Source organism: Haliotis rufescens, unplaced genomic scaffold (genome assembly GCF_023055435.1).
Source record: "Haliotis rufescens isolate VD_foot unplaced genomic scaffold, xgHalRufe1.0.p SCAF_11, whole genome shotgun sequence".
NCBI lineage: Eukaryota > Metazoa > Mollusca > Gastropoda > Lepetellida > Haliotidae > Haliotis > Haliotis rufescens.
Window position 1 is genome coordinate 27,942,625 of NW_025963791.1, and position 14,294 is coordinate 27,956,918.

The 14,294-nt window shown below is 42.8% G+C and overlaps 2 protein-coding genes across 2 annotated transcripts; one reads left to right on the forward strand and one right to left on the reverse strand.

The window, feature by feature from the left end:
• Positions 1 to 2,960: 2,960 nt before the first annotated feature.
• LOC125378087 (mucin-17-like) lies at positions 2,961 to 4,337 on the forward strand. Its single transcript, XM_048392935.1, has one exon. The coding sequence runs from the start codon at positions 2,961 to 2,963 to the stop codon at positions 4,335 to 4,337; it is 1,377 nt and encodes a 458-aa protein (XP_048248892.1).
• Positions 4,338 to 6,104: 1,767 nt separating this feature from the next.
• LOC124149346 (caspase-7-like) lies at positions 6,105 to 13,474 on the reverse strand. The gene is made up of 5 exons (XM_046520876.2): positions 13,338 to 13,474; positions 11,451 to 11,684; positions 10,156 to 10,331; positions 8,947 to 9,103; positions 6,105 to 7,864 (listed from the first exon to the last, which is right to left on the reverse strand). Exons 2-5 carry the CDS (start codon positions 11,659 to 11,661, stop codon positions 7,629 to 7,631), a joined length of 780 nt encoding a protein of 259 aa, XP_046376832.2. The 5' UTR covers positions 11,662 to 11,684; positions 13,338 to 13,474; the 3' UTR covers positions 6,105 to 7,628.
• Positions 13,475 to 14,294: the final 820 nt, after the last annotated feature.

Consider the following 14,294-nt stretch of genomic DNA (forward strand, 5'->3'; position numbering starts at 1 on the left):
CATATAGCTGCGACTGGGTCACCCGTGCCCCCCAAAATAGATGTAGAAGGTAGGCGTAGAAGGTTAATAAATTGACAGAACCATTTCCATAGTCATAAAAAATATCTACTGAAAGAAAAGGCGGTTGTACGTTCCGACTATATCATGAGCATGTGTTTAAGAACCGCTAAATAGTCATCATACCAGTTGTTCGCGAAAAGGTGAGCGTACTCTGACCCACCGGCGTCACCCGTGACAAACACATGCAAAGGAAAGTCAATTGTTCACTTGAAAATATATGGGAACATATGGTAGAAGTCAAAATAGGAAATGGCATCAAACCCGGGTCTTCGGCGCGACGAGCGAACGCTTTAACCACTAGGCTATACCACCGCGCCCTGAAGAACGAACTGACAGTACTACAGAATAACTTCCTTGTACCCCATACCTTCGTTTAATGCCATCAGCATGCCTCGTTTGGTTGTGTTCCGGAATTCCTTCACAACAAAGGACAGGGATTCTAATTCTTTCTTTAGCCTTTTCTGATCGTTATCTTTTCCAGTGTGACCGAGATCGTCGAGGCCCAATAGTTTTCCATCGATTTCTATTTTTTCAAATGTTTTTATTGAAAATGTAAACAAGGCCTCTCTCATGTTGTATTCGGCCATGTTTGTACTGGTATGAACGCAGTCTCCAACTGAAAATGGACACTAATCAGGGAGTCGGTGGATGAAGTGAGGGAAAGAACACGAAGATAATTACACACTGTTTGCCAAGATAGTGCCAATATAATTTGAGTAATCTACGATACAACCACAACTTGAATTAACATGCCTCATTATATCAAAAACATATGGTCATGATTTCACCCACTTGAGATGAGGAGAAAGGTGAAAATGGGTTTAACGTCGCGTCCAAGATTATTGCACTTATATAGCGACATGCATGCACGTTTGTGTGTGTTTGTGTGGCTGCTTGTACTAGTCCGGACTAATGCCGATTTATAGTGCTAGCTCACTGAGATACCATGCCGCAGTTTAACATGAATATCCCACTCAGACACATTATAGTGACTCCGAGCCGACCAGTCCTTGTTTTAGCCCCTTTATGCCGAGCGCCAGACAGGGTAACAACAGATACCTTTTTTAACGTCTTTTGATATGACGCGGCCGGGGATCGAACCCCGGACCTTCCGCACTAGACCACTACCACTAGACCGCAGAGGCGGTCTCCACTTGAGATGAATTACACGAAGGCGTCAATAGTATAGGGATTCTGTCCACATCATGTTATGTAACAAAGCTCGAACTGCAAAGTTAGGAATACTTACATAAACGTTCTGAAAAACAAGTGCCACAGCTGATTGGTAGCGACTTTACACCTACACAAACAAAGTCAGTCAGCATACAAGGAGGGCTTGTATGATGAATGCTGACTCTGAAACGTCGCTTCAGTGTGATCGTATTGTAGGTGTATTCATTAGACACTATGGCATGAAAGGTGTAAGAATATTGAATAGACAGACAGTTCTACTCTGTATTATGACTACATAATCACGTTTTAATGGGACTGTATTTGGATAGAAGATACTTTCCTTTAGGTCTACCATTGTGCCATGTTATTCTGAAGCGAGAATAATAGTGTGTCGACATGAAAGATAAAAGATTTTGTAATGGGACTGTATTTGGATAGAAGATACTTTCCTTTAGGTCTACCATTGTGCCATGCAATTCTGAAACGAGAATAATAGTGTGTCGACATGAAAGATAAAATATTTTGTAATGGGACTGTATTTGGATAGAAGATACTTTCCTTTAGGTCTACCATTGTGCCATGTAATTCTGAAACGAGAATAATAGTGTGTCGACATGAAAGATAAAAAAAAAATTCTTCAAAGTCAAGATTCAACCTGACCCTTTTATATATTCGATTTCCCCCATTCGAATACAGAATAATGTCCACATAAAGTTTCGTAATAAGGGCAGCATGCCGAAAGTCAGACCGTTTTACGTACGTTGTAGCATTTATAGTTTGGTCCGAAATTGAATACAGCCTTTTCTATTATTTATAACTTCCCACTTTGAGTGGGGCATATTGAGTTGATCAGTTCATCGTGTTATCTTATGGCACTGTGTCCGTCGTCTGTCTTACGCTCCGCAGTTGTTTTCACGTGTCTTTTAACCAATAAACAAAGTAAATGGTGCTGACTATTTCATTTACTGTTTCAAAAAAGGTGTCTCTAAACTGTGGTATCTGAAATTCTTGTACTCCATGGTAAACACAATTAAATCGCATTTTTGACTCATTTCTTACAATATTTACATATCACATTTGGAATTTGTACGTATTTATGTAGTGTAGCTAGTGCATATTTAACACCCCTTTGAAACAAGTGCCACCGTGGAGAATCCTGGGCAGAATGGGCACCCAATATTTCAAGGTTGTTGGAAAAGCTGCTGATGGCGATATTTCTATATTTTATTGCATTTAATCCTTAAGTCAATGCTGTAGTTTATGCCATTACAACTTCTAAATGCTGCACAATAATACCATTACAGTAAATACAACATCCCAGTGTCACAATAACTGCTCTGTCTGGGCCTGTCCAGATACTGGCAATACAGCGTGGAGTTTATGCGCGCTCGAAAAACAGCAACTATACATGATGAGAATCATAGTGACGGAAACCTAGGGTGTGTTGTTATTAGACAGCTGACAATGGCTGGTGTTTTTAGGTCTTTGGAAACTAGTTGGTTCAGGTCTTGTTAGATAAAGTATTAAATGAACGTATGGTGTTCTAATGCCCCATGGTGTTTGGCTTGGTCGGTCCTCTGACTAGCCTCATGAGCTTTCCCTTGACCTCTTGCTGCTTTCCTTGGTATGCCTGTCGACCCTTCCCTTGAATCGTCCTTTTGCTTGTCACTTCCACTGATGTGTCTGTTAAAACTCCCCTTGTTGTCTCCCTTGATTCTTCCAGTGACATGCCTGGTGATACTGTTGTGCCAAGTAGTACGCCCCTTGTTGTCTCCATTGATTCTTCCACTGACATGCCTGGTGATATTGTTGTGCCAAGTAGTACGTCCCTTGTTGTCTCCATTGATTCTTCCACTGACATGCCTGGTGATATTGTTGTGCCAAGTAGTACGTCCCTTGTTGTCTCCCTTGATTCTTCCACTGACATGCCTGGTGATATTGTTGTGCCAAGTAGTACGTCCCTTGTTGTCTCCCTTGATTCTTCCACTGACATGCCTGGTGATATTGTTGTGCCAAGTAGTACGTCCCTTGTTGTCTCCATTGATTCTTCCACTGACATGCCTGGTGATATTGTTGTGCCAAGTAGTACGCCCCTTGTTGTCTCCATTGATTCTTCCACTGACATGCCTGGTGATATTGTTGTGCCAAGTAGTACGTCCCTTGTTGTGTCCCTTGATTCTTCCACTGACATGCCTGGTGATACTGTTGTGCCTATCAGTACGCCCCTTGTTGTGTCCCTTGATTCTTCTACTGACACTCCTGGTGATACTGTTGTGCCTATCAGTACGCCCCTTGTTGTGTCCCTTGATTCTTCTACTGACACTCCTGGTGATACTGTTGTGCCTATCAGTACACCCCTTGTTTTGTCCCTTGGTTCTTCTACTGACATGCCTGGTGATGCTGTTGTGCCTATCAGTACGCTCCTTGTTGTGTCCCTTGGTTCTTCTACTGACATGCCTGGTGATGCTGTTGTGCCTATCAGTACGCTCCTTGTTGTGTCCCTTGATTCTTCTACTGACACTCCTGGTGATACTGTTGTGCCTATCAGTACACCCCTTGTTTTGTCCCTTGGTTCTTCTACTGACATGCCTGGTGATGCTGTTGTGCCTATCAGTACGCTCCTTGTTGTGTCCCTTGATTCTTCTACTGACACTCCTGGTGATACTGTTGTGCCTATCAGTACGCTCCTTGTTGTGTCCCTTGATTCTTCTACTGACACTCCTGGTGATACTGTTGTGCCTATCAGTACACCCCTTGTTTTGTCCCTTGGTTCTTCTACTGACATGCCTGGTGATGCTGTTGTGCCTATCAGTACGCTCCTTGTTGTGTCCCTTGATTCTTCTACTGACACTCCTGGTGATACTGTTGTGCCTATCAGTACGCTCCTTGTTGTGTCCCTTGGTTCTTCTACTGACATGCCTGGTGATTCTGTTGTGCCTATCAGTACGCTCCTTGTTGTGTCCCTTGATTCTTCCACTGACATGCCTGGTGATTCTGTTGTGCGTAGCAATACGCCCTTTTTTTGTTTCATGATTCTGCAGCTAGTGTGCCCCCTTGTTGTGTGCCCCCAAATAGACACGTGTCTCTGCTCTGTGGCTCTCTGACTTGTCTTGATGCTTTCGTTGATGTGTCTTTTGGTCCTTCCCTGGATGCGTCTCCTGGTCCGTCATTGGGCGTGTCGCTTGTGTGTGCCACCTATTGGTGTCACTATCCACAGGACTGACAAATGTCTGCTATGGCACTCACTGTGGGGTATTAGACTGAATATGGTTCAGTTCACGGAAAAGTTCCGATTTATTATCCAATTATCACGACACCTTTTATATAAACATGACGCCATTGATTATCAAACTTTGAATTTCAGAAGAAATGCAGAACCATCTCAATTTTTGTTCAACACGTCTTGGCAGAATATGACTGGTGATTCAGAGGATTCAAATCACAATAACATGTCTCTGATTAAAACATGGCGATGCAGTAGCCGAGTTTATAAAGCCTTCGTTCGTCACGCAGAAGACCAGAGTTCGATTCAACACAAAGGCTATACTATGTGACAAGTGAGTGAGTTGGTTTTACCGCCGCTTGGAACAGTAGTTCAGTTATATCAAGTGGGGTGATCACGAACTCCACTTGCACAAAGCGATCTTAGCACTAAGACTATTGTAAGCCTTTGTTAAAGTATGGGCGTTACGATCGTCTAAGATCGCTTTGTGCAAGTGGGCCTGCAGTGCTCTCCCCTGCGTTTACGGATTAGTACAGTAGATTTTACGACCACTTCGCCGGCCGTGTAGCATTGTCTAAATACATTTATACTGTCGAGCCAAAAAACTACACACAATGTTTGATGGTGGCTTTAAAGGGGAAAAAAACACAGACAAAAATGCTTATTCGATGGTGTTTGATACGGGTATCATAGTTGTGTTTTGGACCCTAAGTTCACGTTTGTATGTTTTGCTCAAATCCAATTTTCAAGTGTATGTTTTCTTTTGCCCGTCAGTTAATGTGGTCACGTGACGTCAAACTAACAAACACAGATGCCAAACATTTATTATGTCATACAATCAATTTCAGGTTGCACTTTTATCATGTGTGATAATAAATACAAAAGATTGGTTGTAGGAGTAACGGAAATTATCCAAGACTTTTGAGCGAGTGAGTAAGTTGGGTTCAACGCCGCTTTTAACAGTATTCCAGTTATATCACGGCGTGTCAGCTTAATGTGGGAGGAAAGCCCGAAGTGATGCAGGTCTCAGACGTTTACCACTTCGGTGAAACCCAAGAGCACGGGTATGGTGCTGACAAACCTAGAAACATAATCGGGGCGAACCGGGATTCGAACCCACAATCATAGGTTTCTGGCGTGCCCGAGGGACGCAACTCTGCACAGCGAATTGCGGCGCCTTAGACGACTGGGCCACCCGTTCCCCCCTTACAATACAAACCCTCTTTCATAGATTTCTTATTTTCTTACAAATATACTGGTGAAATACTGTATTTGTCTAAAAGTATACTCGAGTGAAATGACACTTAATGCCGGAAGTTCTTTCAGTCTGCCTCAATGATACAATGATAAGAAGACACTTATGGTCTAGTGGTAGAGCATCCGCCCAGAGAGCTAAAGGTTCGGGGCTCGATCTCTGCCGAGTCATACCAACAGACGTTAAAAGATGGTACTTGTTGTTACCCTGTCTGGCGCTCGGCATTAAGCGTCTAAAATGTCGGCTTGGAGTCAGTATACTGTGTCTGAGTGGGGTATTCATGTTAAACTGCGACATGGTACCTCAGTATGCTAGCACTATAAAATCGGGATTAGTCCGGACAAGTACATCAGCCACACACACACACACACGTACATGCACATCGCTATATAAGTGCAATAGTCTTGGACGCGACGTTAAACCCCCTTTCACCTCACCTCACCTTTTCATGAAAACAATCAACTTTATCGGGTCGCTCTGTGAAATAACATGTATCAAGAATGGCAAATACCTTCCACGCATGTGGTATGGGTTTTATAGGCTTCGGTAGGTGGTGATGTCCTTCTAGCTGAAGGATTTGTTCACATCACGTCACATCACCCACCACACAGTCGGAAACAGTCTGGGTAGCTCCAACGAAGGAACTATCCAGGTAGTATAACATGTGTAACAATGAGTACAAACGTTTGAGGAGACCAATGATGTGTTTAAACATTCATCTGTATGCTTGTGTGTTTAAATATCCATGGATAGGGTTGGGTAGCCTAGTGGATAAGGCGTTACTCGTCGAGCCCAAGATCCTGGTTTGATTCCCCACATGGATAAACTGAGTGCTTGTGAAGCCTATCTGGTGTCCCCTGCCGTGGTATTGCTAGAATATTGCTAAAGGCGGCGTAAAACCATACTCACTTAAATATGCATAAGGTATTTTGTGTCTATATACAGTAGCAATGAATCAACCCTAGCGTCCACGTCAACTCGCCACGAAACCATCTTAAACCCACATACATACAAGTGTCACATTAAAACATCGGGTGTTCTTTAACTTATTGTGATTAGTATATATTTCAGAGTTTTATAAAGTATAGTAACGTGAACATTCCAAGCGCGGATACAGCTTTTGGGACAGGTGGTAGTGATCATACAACGGGCTACAAACATGAAAATATAAAATGTCAACGGAAGAGAAGAACGTGGCTTAATTTACACGTGCCAACATATGCCTTAACCTACACGTGTGGTAACCTACACGTATCTTAACCTACACGTGCCTTAACCTACACGTGTGTTAACCTACACGTGCGTTCACCTACACGTGCCTTAAAATACACGTGTGTTAACCTACACGTGCCTTTACCAACACGTGCCTTAACCTACACGTGTGTTTACCTACACGTACCTTAACCTACACATGTCTAAACCTACACGTGTGTTAACCTACACGTGCCTTAACCTACACGTGTCTTAACCTACACGTGTCTTAACGTACACGTGTCTAAACCTACACGTGTCTTAACCTCCATGTACCTTAACCTACACGTACCTTAACCAACATATGTGTGTTAACCTACACGTGCCTTAACCAACACGTGCCTTAACCTACACGTGTCTTAACCTACACGTGTCTTAACCTACACGTGTATTAACCTTCACGTTTGTTAATCTACACGTGTGTTAACCTACACGTATCTTAACCTACACGTGCCTTAACCTACACGTGTCTTAACCTACACGTGTCTTAACCTACACGTGTATTAACCTTCACGTGTGTTAACCTACACGTGTGTCAACCTACACGTATCTTAACCTACACGTGCGCTAACCTACACGTGCCTTAACCTACACGTGTGTCTACCTGCACGTGTCTTAACCTACACGAACATGGACGGTGTTTGATAGCATGGAACGAATAAATGGCTACTTTGGTTGAAACCGCACTTCTCCGGTCAACATAGAAGTTATACAAGGAATCTGCCTCTTGCCATGCGTGTAGGGTGAAGGTGGAACGTTGGACAGACAACCAAAGGCCACTTTCTTGTTGACTTGAGTCAGTAACGCCATTAGTTCTAGCTTCATCCCGTGTTCTTCAAGAACCTCGCACAGTGCTTGTATGTAACAGGAACCCTTCCTCTGGTTGGTGGACGCTCGGGAACCTGTGATATTACATATGGGAGTGAGTGATTGATGCATCTATAGCTATCTATTTAAGAACAGAGTTATTGCTTTGGATGGCAAATTGTACATACGAAAATATACTATTCTGCCACTGTATCCACAAAGTGCATATTTCGAATATACCATAAGCAAACAAGTATAGCTCCAAGGTATAGCTTTTTAAAATGAACCTTTTAACAAGGGGCCGACTCCGTGGTCTAGTGGTAGAGCGTCGGCTCGGAGAGCGGAAGGTCCGGGGTTCGATCCCCGGCCGCATTACCAAAAGACCTTAAAAGATGGTACTTGTTGTTACCCTGCCTGACGCTCGGTATTAAGGGGCTAAAAAGAGCTTAATGGCCCGGAGTCAGTATACTGTGTCAGACAATACAGTGATGAACATCATAAGCATCGATCTACGCAATTGGGATACAGTGACATGTGTAAACCACTGATAACAATATTACTATATATGATAAAAAAGTAAAAACGTGTTTGAAAACAACAGAGAAAGGTTTAATACTGCTGACCTTGGATGGATGGGTGAATGGGGGACTTTAATATTTTGTTTGATATTTGACTACCGTGGGACATCCGGGACAGAGTCCGCACCCAGCATGCTTGCCGCAAGAGGTGACTAAATTGAATCGTGTGGTCAGGTGAGGGGACTTAGTTGATTGCGTTTCATCGTACCCCGACGGCACGAAACGTTGCTCACAACATCAACCACTGGTTTGATTGGTCTTTTGGTTATTTACAGCCGGTTTATAGCTGGAATATTGCTGAGTGCGGCGTTAAATAAGAAACAAAGCAAGGGGTTGACATATCTGACGTCTCTATTCACAACTCAATGTACATGAATACATTACACGTGTTTAGGGATAGCAACTTCTTTTATTCTATGTACGACATTTCAGAGCTACCTCTTGCTCCTTCATCAGGTGAATGAGCAGGCATGAGTTGCTATCAATAAAAAAGTGTCACGTATTCATGTTCTCCCAACTTCTAAATGCCTGTTAAACATAGCATTGCACAGTTCTACATCGGGGCCCCAAACCCAGTTCACGGCAGTCGTCTCTCTTACCCTTTGCGCTGGAGTAAGCAATCAGGAAGTCCGCCGTTATCGGCACTCTGTAGGTTATTGGCTCACCATCGTCCATCTCTTCATCACCGTCAACATCTCCCTTCACGTCCAGAGCATCCGCGAAATCTCCCCAGTCATCAAATTTCTTTCCACAAGTCTGGTAATAAAAACAGACCAATCTTAGATTTCTTTGTCTTTTCATACCAGATAGGCTAGGATGACAATTTGGCACTTCCACGCGCATGTAGAAGAAACAAGTTAAGGTATAATACTAATTTGTTTAATGGCTCCTAAAAAGGTAAACAGTCTTTATAGAATGATTGCTCAGGACGAGTTCGTAGTTTCCAAGGGATTTGGTTTTATTAACAGACAGACAGATTTATTCAGTAATCAGGCCTCCAGCCCATAATACATGTTAACATAATGTAGATACATGCTTATATACCATGGCGTTATGTTAAGACAAATAGTTTTAGAATACGTTAGAATAGTGATGAGTTACGTATATTCATAACTTTAGATAGAAATAGTCCAATGTGTTTTAAAGTTCTTGTGGAGTTTGTTGACATAAGGTTTAAAAACTGTTGAAATGTAGTAAAGTTGATTTCACTTTCAGCAAAGCATTCTCTTCTTGCAGGTCGGTTTTATTAAAATCGAATATAAAATTGATCTTGCAATACTTGTTAATGCTGTAACCTTTAATTTCAAAGGACGGAAGTATTTCTGGTCATTTTATTTTGGAATATAGTTTTGTTTTACGCCGCTTGTAGCAATATTCAAGCAATATCATGGTAGGGGACACCTGGAATGGCCCAAATATAGTAATGAATATTACTTCATGCCAGTTTCCTGTTAAATTCCTAAAATATTATTGAAATGATTCTCCATACCCACGTGGAACAGTCACATTAAACTAACAGCATTAAGTAAGGATAAGAAGTTATGGACGAACAGCTTCTTACAATTAAGAGCGTTACAATTTAGAACCTACACCGAAACGTCGCTCTTAATTGTAATAAAGAAGTTGTTCATCCATAAATTCTTATCCTTACTTAGTACTCCAACTTCCAAATGCCTATCAAAGAAGTTAACAGTATTAAGCCGAATACTGAAGACGTCATATTTCCAAATGACCACAAGTATAAGCGATGGCATGATTTCTTTGAGATAATTCGTTTGCACTTGGATTGTATTTGACAGAGGAGGTACCTGTATGAAGAAGAGCTTGGGTTTCCCGTCTAGAGTTCCACAGCGATCTCCTCTGAATGGAGCCAAGAGTTTTGTGACCTCCACTGGACCATCAGTACCATGGACCTTGTCCTCCTCCCCGTGTGACAGAATCACGCAGACAAAACAGTCGTTATTCGTATGATCCATCGTGGACACTGGAATTAATGATATTTTAACATTTGAGTCGTGATTTCGACTACTACTACTACTACTACTACTACTACTACTTCTACTACGACTACTACCACCACCACTACTACTACTACTACTACAACTACCACTACTACCACTACCACTACTACTACTACCACTACTACTACTACTACTACTACTACTACTACTACCACCAGTTATACTACCACTACTACTCCTCTTCCTCCTCCTCCTCCTCCTCCTACTACTACTACCACCACTACTACTACCACTAGTAATACTACCACTACTACTCCTACTACTGCTGCTGCTACTACTACTACTACCATTACTACTACTACTACTACTACTACTACTACTACTACTACTACTACTACTACCACTACTACTACTACTACTAATACTACTACCACTAGTAATACTACCACTACTTCTCCTACTGCTGCTGCTACTACTACTACTACTACTACCACTACTACTACTACTACTACTACTACCACTACTACTACCACTAGTAATACTACCACTACCACTACTACTACAACTACTACTACGACTACAACCACTACTACTACTACTACTACCACTACTACACCTGCTGCTGCTGCTACTACTACTACTACTACTACCACTACTACTACTACTACGACTACAACTACCACTACTACTGCTGCTGCTACTACTACCACTACTACGTACAGCCACTGTTTCTTTAGTTTTTACAAAATAGACTACAACCACGGTTACAACATACAACAAAACTGATTTCTGTTTCAGACGAAATACTTACATCAGTAGTAGTACTATCGTATTATTATTATTATTGTTGTAGTAATTTATTACGAGTAAAGCAATCACCATGTGTAGCACAACCACCAATTCTATCATCACCAGCAGTGTTACTACTGTGCCCCCGTGACGATCCGGGGTAGAATTGGTCAGGCCCACTCACATGCTCACTAACTTGCATGTCATGAGTTATCTGGTCCAGACTCGAAAATGTACAGATCGCCGTCATATAGCTTGAATAGTGCTGAGTGCGGCGTTACAAACAACAAACAAATGTTACTACTGTGGAAGAATACCCTGGCAATGACCTTGACCTACAACTGGGAGTGTACCTTTCTCTACTCCGTCCACCATTTCTTTGACCGTCAGATTACGGACAGGTGTGACGTCAAACGACAGCGTCCCGAATGCCTTTATTAGTCTCTCCTCGTCCACGTCATTTCCGGGTTGATGAGGAAGGTGGTCAAAGTCAGAGTTGGTGATGATGTAGGCGAGGCCTCTCTTCTTGTGAGACATATTGTAGTGAGGATCTGGCGCACTCATGTCGACGGCAGCGTTAAATACGTCTGAAGGGTTACAAATTAAACGACGTCTTACAAATAGTACACCCATTAATATAAATGCATTATATATTGGCCATTGGTGCGTGTGTGTGTGTGTGTGTGTATGTGTGTGTGTGTGTGTGAGAGAGAGAGAGAGAGAGAGAGAGAGAGAGAGAGAGAGAGGTGGTGGTGGAGGGAGAGATTGTAGTTTGCTGCTGTTTAGTAGTTTCGAGGCAGACCTTTGACTATGGAATTTAGGAATACCGAATTATTAGAATACCGAATTCGACATAACAGGCGCCCAGGGCCATCTCAAAATAAGAAATAGGAGGCTCTTATTAGAATATTATTTTGGTGAAAAACAACAGGGTTGAAAGATCGTAATTTTCGTGGTTTATGCTGACAGCCTGAAATGTTTATAGACGACAGATATATTTTTCCAGAATCTAATTTCCCATAATTAAGTCTTGTGTACATTGATCAATCGGAAGGGGTGCTAACTGGAATTGTTCACTAGCCAATATATTTGCAAATATCGCCGTGGGCGCTTATTAGAGCGGGGCGCTCTTTACGTCGAATGCGGTAGTTTCTTATTACGGAACACCACCCCGATGCAATGTTACGTTTCGTCACACTCACTGACCTAAAGAGAAAAACCAACGTATGCCACAATAAACACAATACATCTGAATGGGTTAAGGTATGGGTGCTCCCTGTTTAACATCTAGTCTACTATACAGAAGTACGGCGAACTGCTCGAGTGAGCATAGCGCAGTTGTAGCGCAAAGATCAATACACATTGTCGGAGTGGGGTGAATGTGTGAGCGAGTATTGTTTCACACATGTCGTAAGCACCATTCCTGCAAGTTGATCCCGACAGGCGACACTTGAAATAGGTTTCACAAACCCTACAAATGTGGGGAGTCGAAGGCGGACCTACAGCGTGACGAGCGAACGCTTGAACCACTAGGCTAAAGTTCTTTTCTCTTATGTGTGAAGGCTAGGACCCAATAACCACGTATCCCTATAAAAGGCCCGTATGTATGGAATAGCTCAAAGTAGTTTCTGCAGAATGCGTGTAAACACAGCATGTAAACACAGCACGTGACTCTACACCGCCGTATACACTACTAATCCTATAGGTCGTTGTCATCCCAAGTGGTGTTGAAATCAGGATCATTATATGTTGTGACACACCTACATAGACTAACGCTTAGTCTCTAATATATGATTTTCATAGAAACAAACAAGCACATTTAACTGAAAATGAGTGAGTGAGTATGGTTTTACGTCGCTTTTAGCAATATTCCAGCAATATCAGGGCGGGGGACACCAGAAATGGGCTTCACACATTGTACCCATGTCGGGAATCGAACCGGGTCTTCGGCGTGACGAGCGAACGCTTTAACCACTAGGCTACCCGACCGCTCCTTTAAGTGAAAAGGAGCCCCAGTGAGATGGAACCTGTGGTAAATCTAGACTTGCTTAATGTAGAGTTATATCATTACAGTAAGGGATGGCGGAAGGGAAAATAATATGGTTCAGGGACTGTAAGACAGGCTAATGCCTCTAGTACAACAGCGCTTTGCGTACAACCCCGTGTGTGTACGCATATAGCTCGTCTGTCATCAGTCGATAAGAGTTTTCTAGTTTGAAGTGCGAATGAAAATCACTTACGTTATGAGACGATCTGCTAATCCTCGGAACGGTATTTTGGGGCGTGTCGATTTTTAAGGTTGGGGATATTCACTTCAGGGACAATGTTCCTCCCGAAAGGCTACAAGTAACTGCAGGACTTCTTTATGCCAGGTACAATACATACCAACATGGCGCGTGGGCTGTATATAATGCATCAATTCCTATAGCTTACCGTATGCACCAGATGACGTGGCATTCAGTCAAACAAAGTCGTGAATGTGAATAGACCTGGGTGTCGTTGTACAAAACAACCTTAACGCTTTGATTGTCGTAAGTCTGTGCTAAGGCATGGGAGTTACGATCATCTTAGCGCTAAGATCGCTTTGTACCCCGCACCCTGGCTTGTCGTCGTGCTGATGACGTCAGTGAGTGAGTGAGTTGGGTTTAACGCCGCTTTGAACAGTATTCCAGTTATATCGGGGCGTGTCAGCTTAATGTGGGAGGAAAGCCCGAAGTGATGCAGGTCTCAGACGTTTACCACTTTGGCGAAACCCACGAGCACGGGTATAATGCTGACAGACCTAGAAACATAACCGGGGCGAACCGGGATTCGAACCCACCATCATAGGTTTCTGGCGTGCCCAAGGGACGCAACTCTGCACAGCGAATTGCGTCACCTTAGACGACTGGGTCACCCGTGCCCCCTGATGACGTCAGTGTATGAACTGCATGTATGTGATCCTTCACCTTGACTCCATCTAACTCTAGCTATTCTGTAACAGCTCTAGCATTGATCAGCTTCATATATGCCTATTCTAACGTTTTGTTTGTCTGTTGTTTAACGCTGCACTCAGCAATATTCCAGCTATATGACGGCGGTCTGTAAATAATCGAGTCTGGACGAGACAATCCAGTGATTGAAATCATCAGCATCGATCCACGCAATTGGGATACGATAACATGCATCAACCAAGTCAGCGAGCCTGACCACCCGAT

Bases quoted from the DNA above. Each gene is read 5' to 3' on its own strand.
- LOC125378087 (XM_048392935.1), top strand. From the start codon at position 2,961: ATGCCTGGTGATACTGTTGTGCCAAGTAGTACGCCCCTTGTTGTCTCC.
- LOC124149346 (XM_046520876.2), bottom strand. From the start codon at position 11,661: ATGAGTGCGCCAGATCCTCACTACAATATGTCTCACAAGAAGAGAGGC. The intron at 10,332-11,450 runs GTACACTCCCAG...CATTAATTCCAG, and splicing joins GGTGGACGGAGTAGAGAAAG to TGTCCACGATGGATCATACG. The intron at 9,104-10,155 runs GTACCTCCTCTG...TTTTATTACCAG, and splicing joins CCAAGCTCTTCTTCATACAG to ACTTGTGGAAAGAAATTTGA.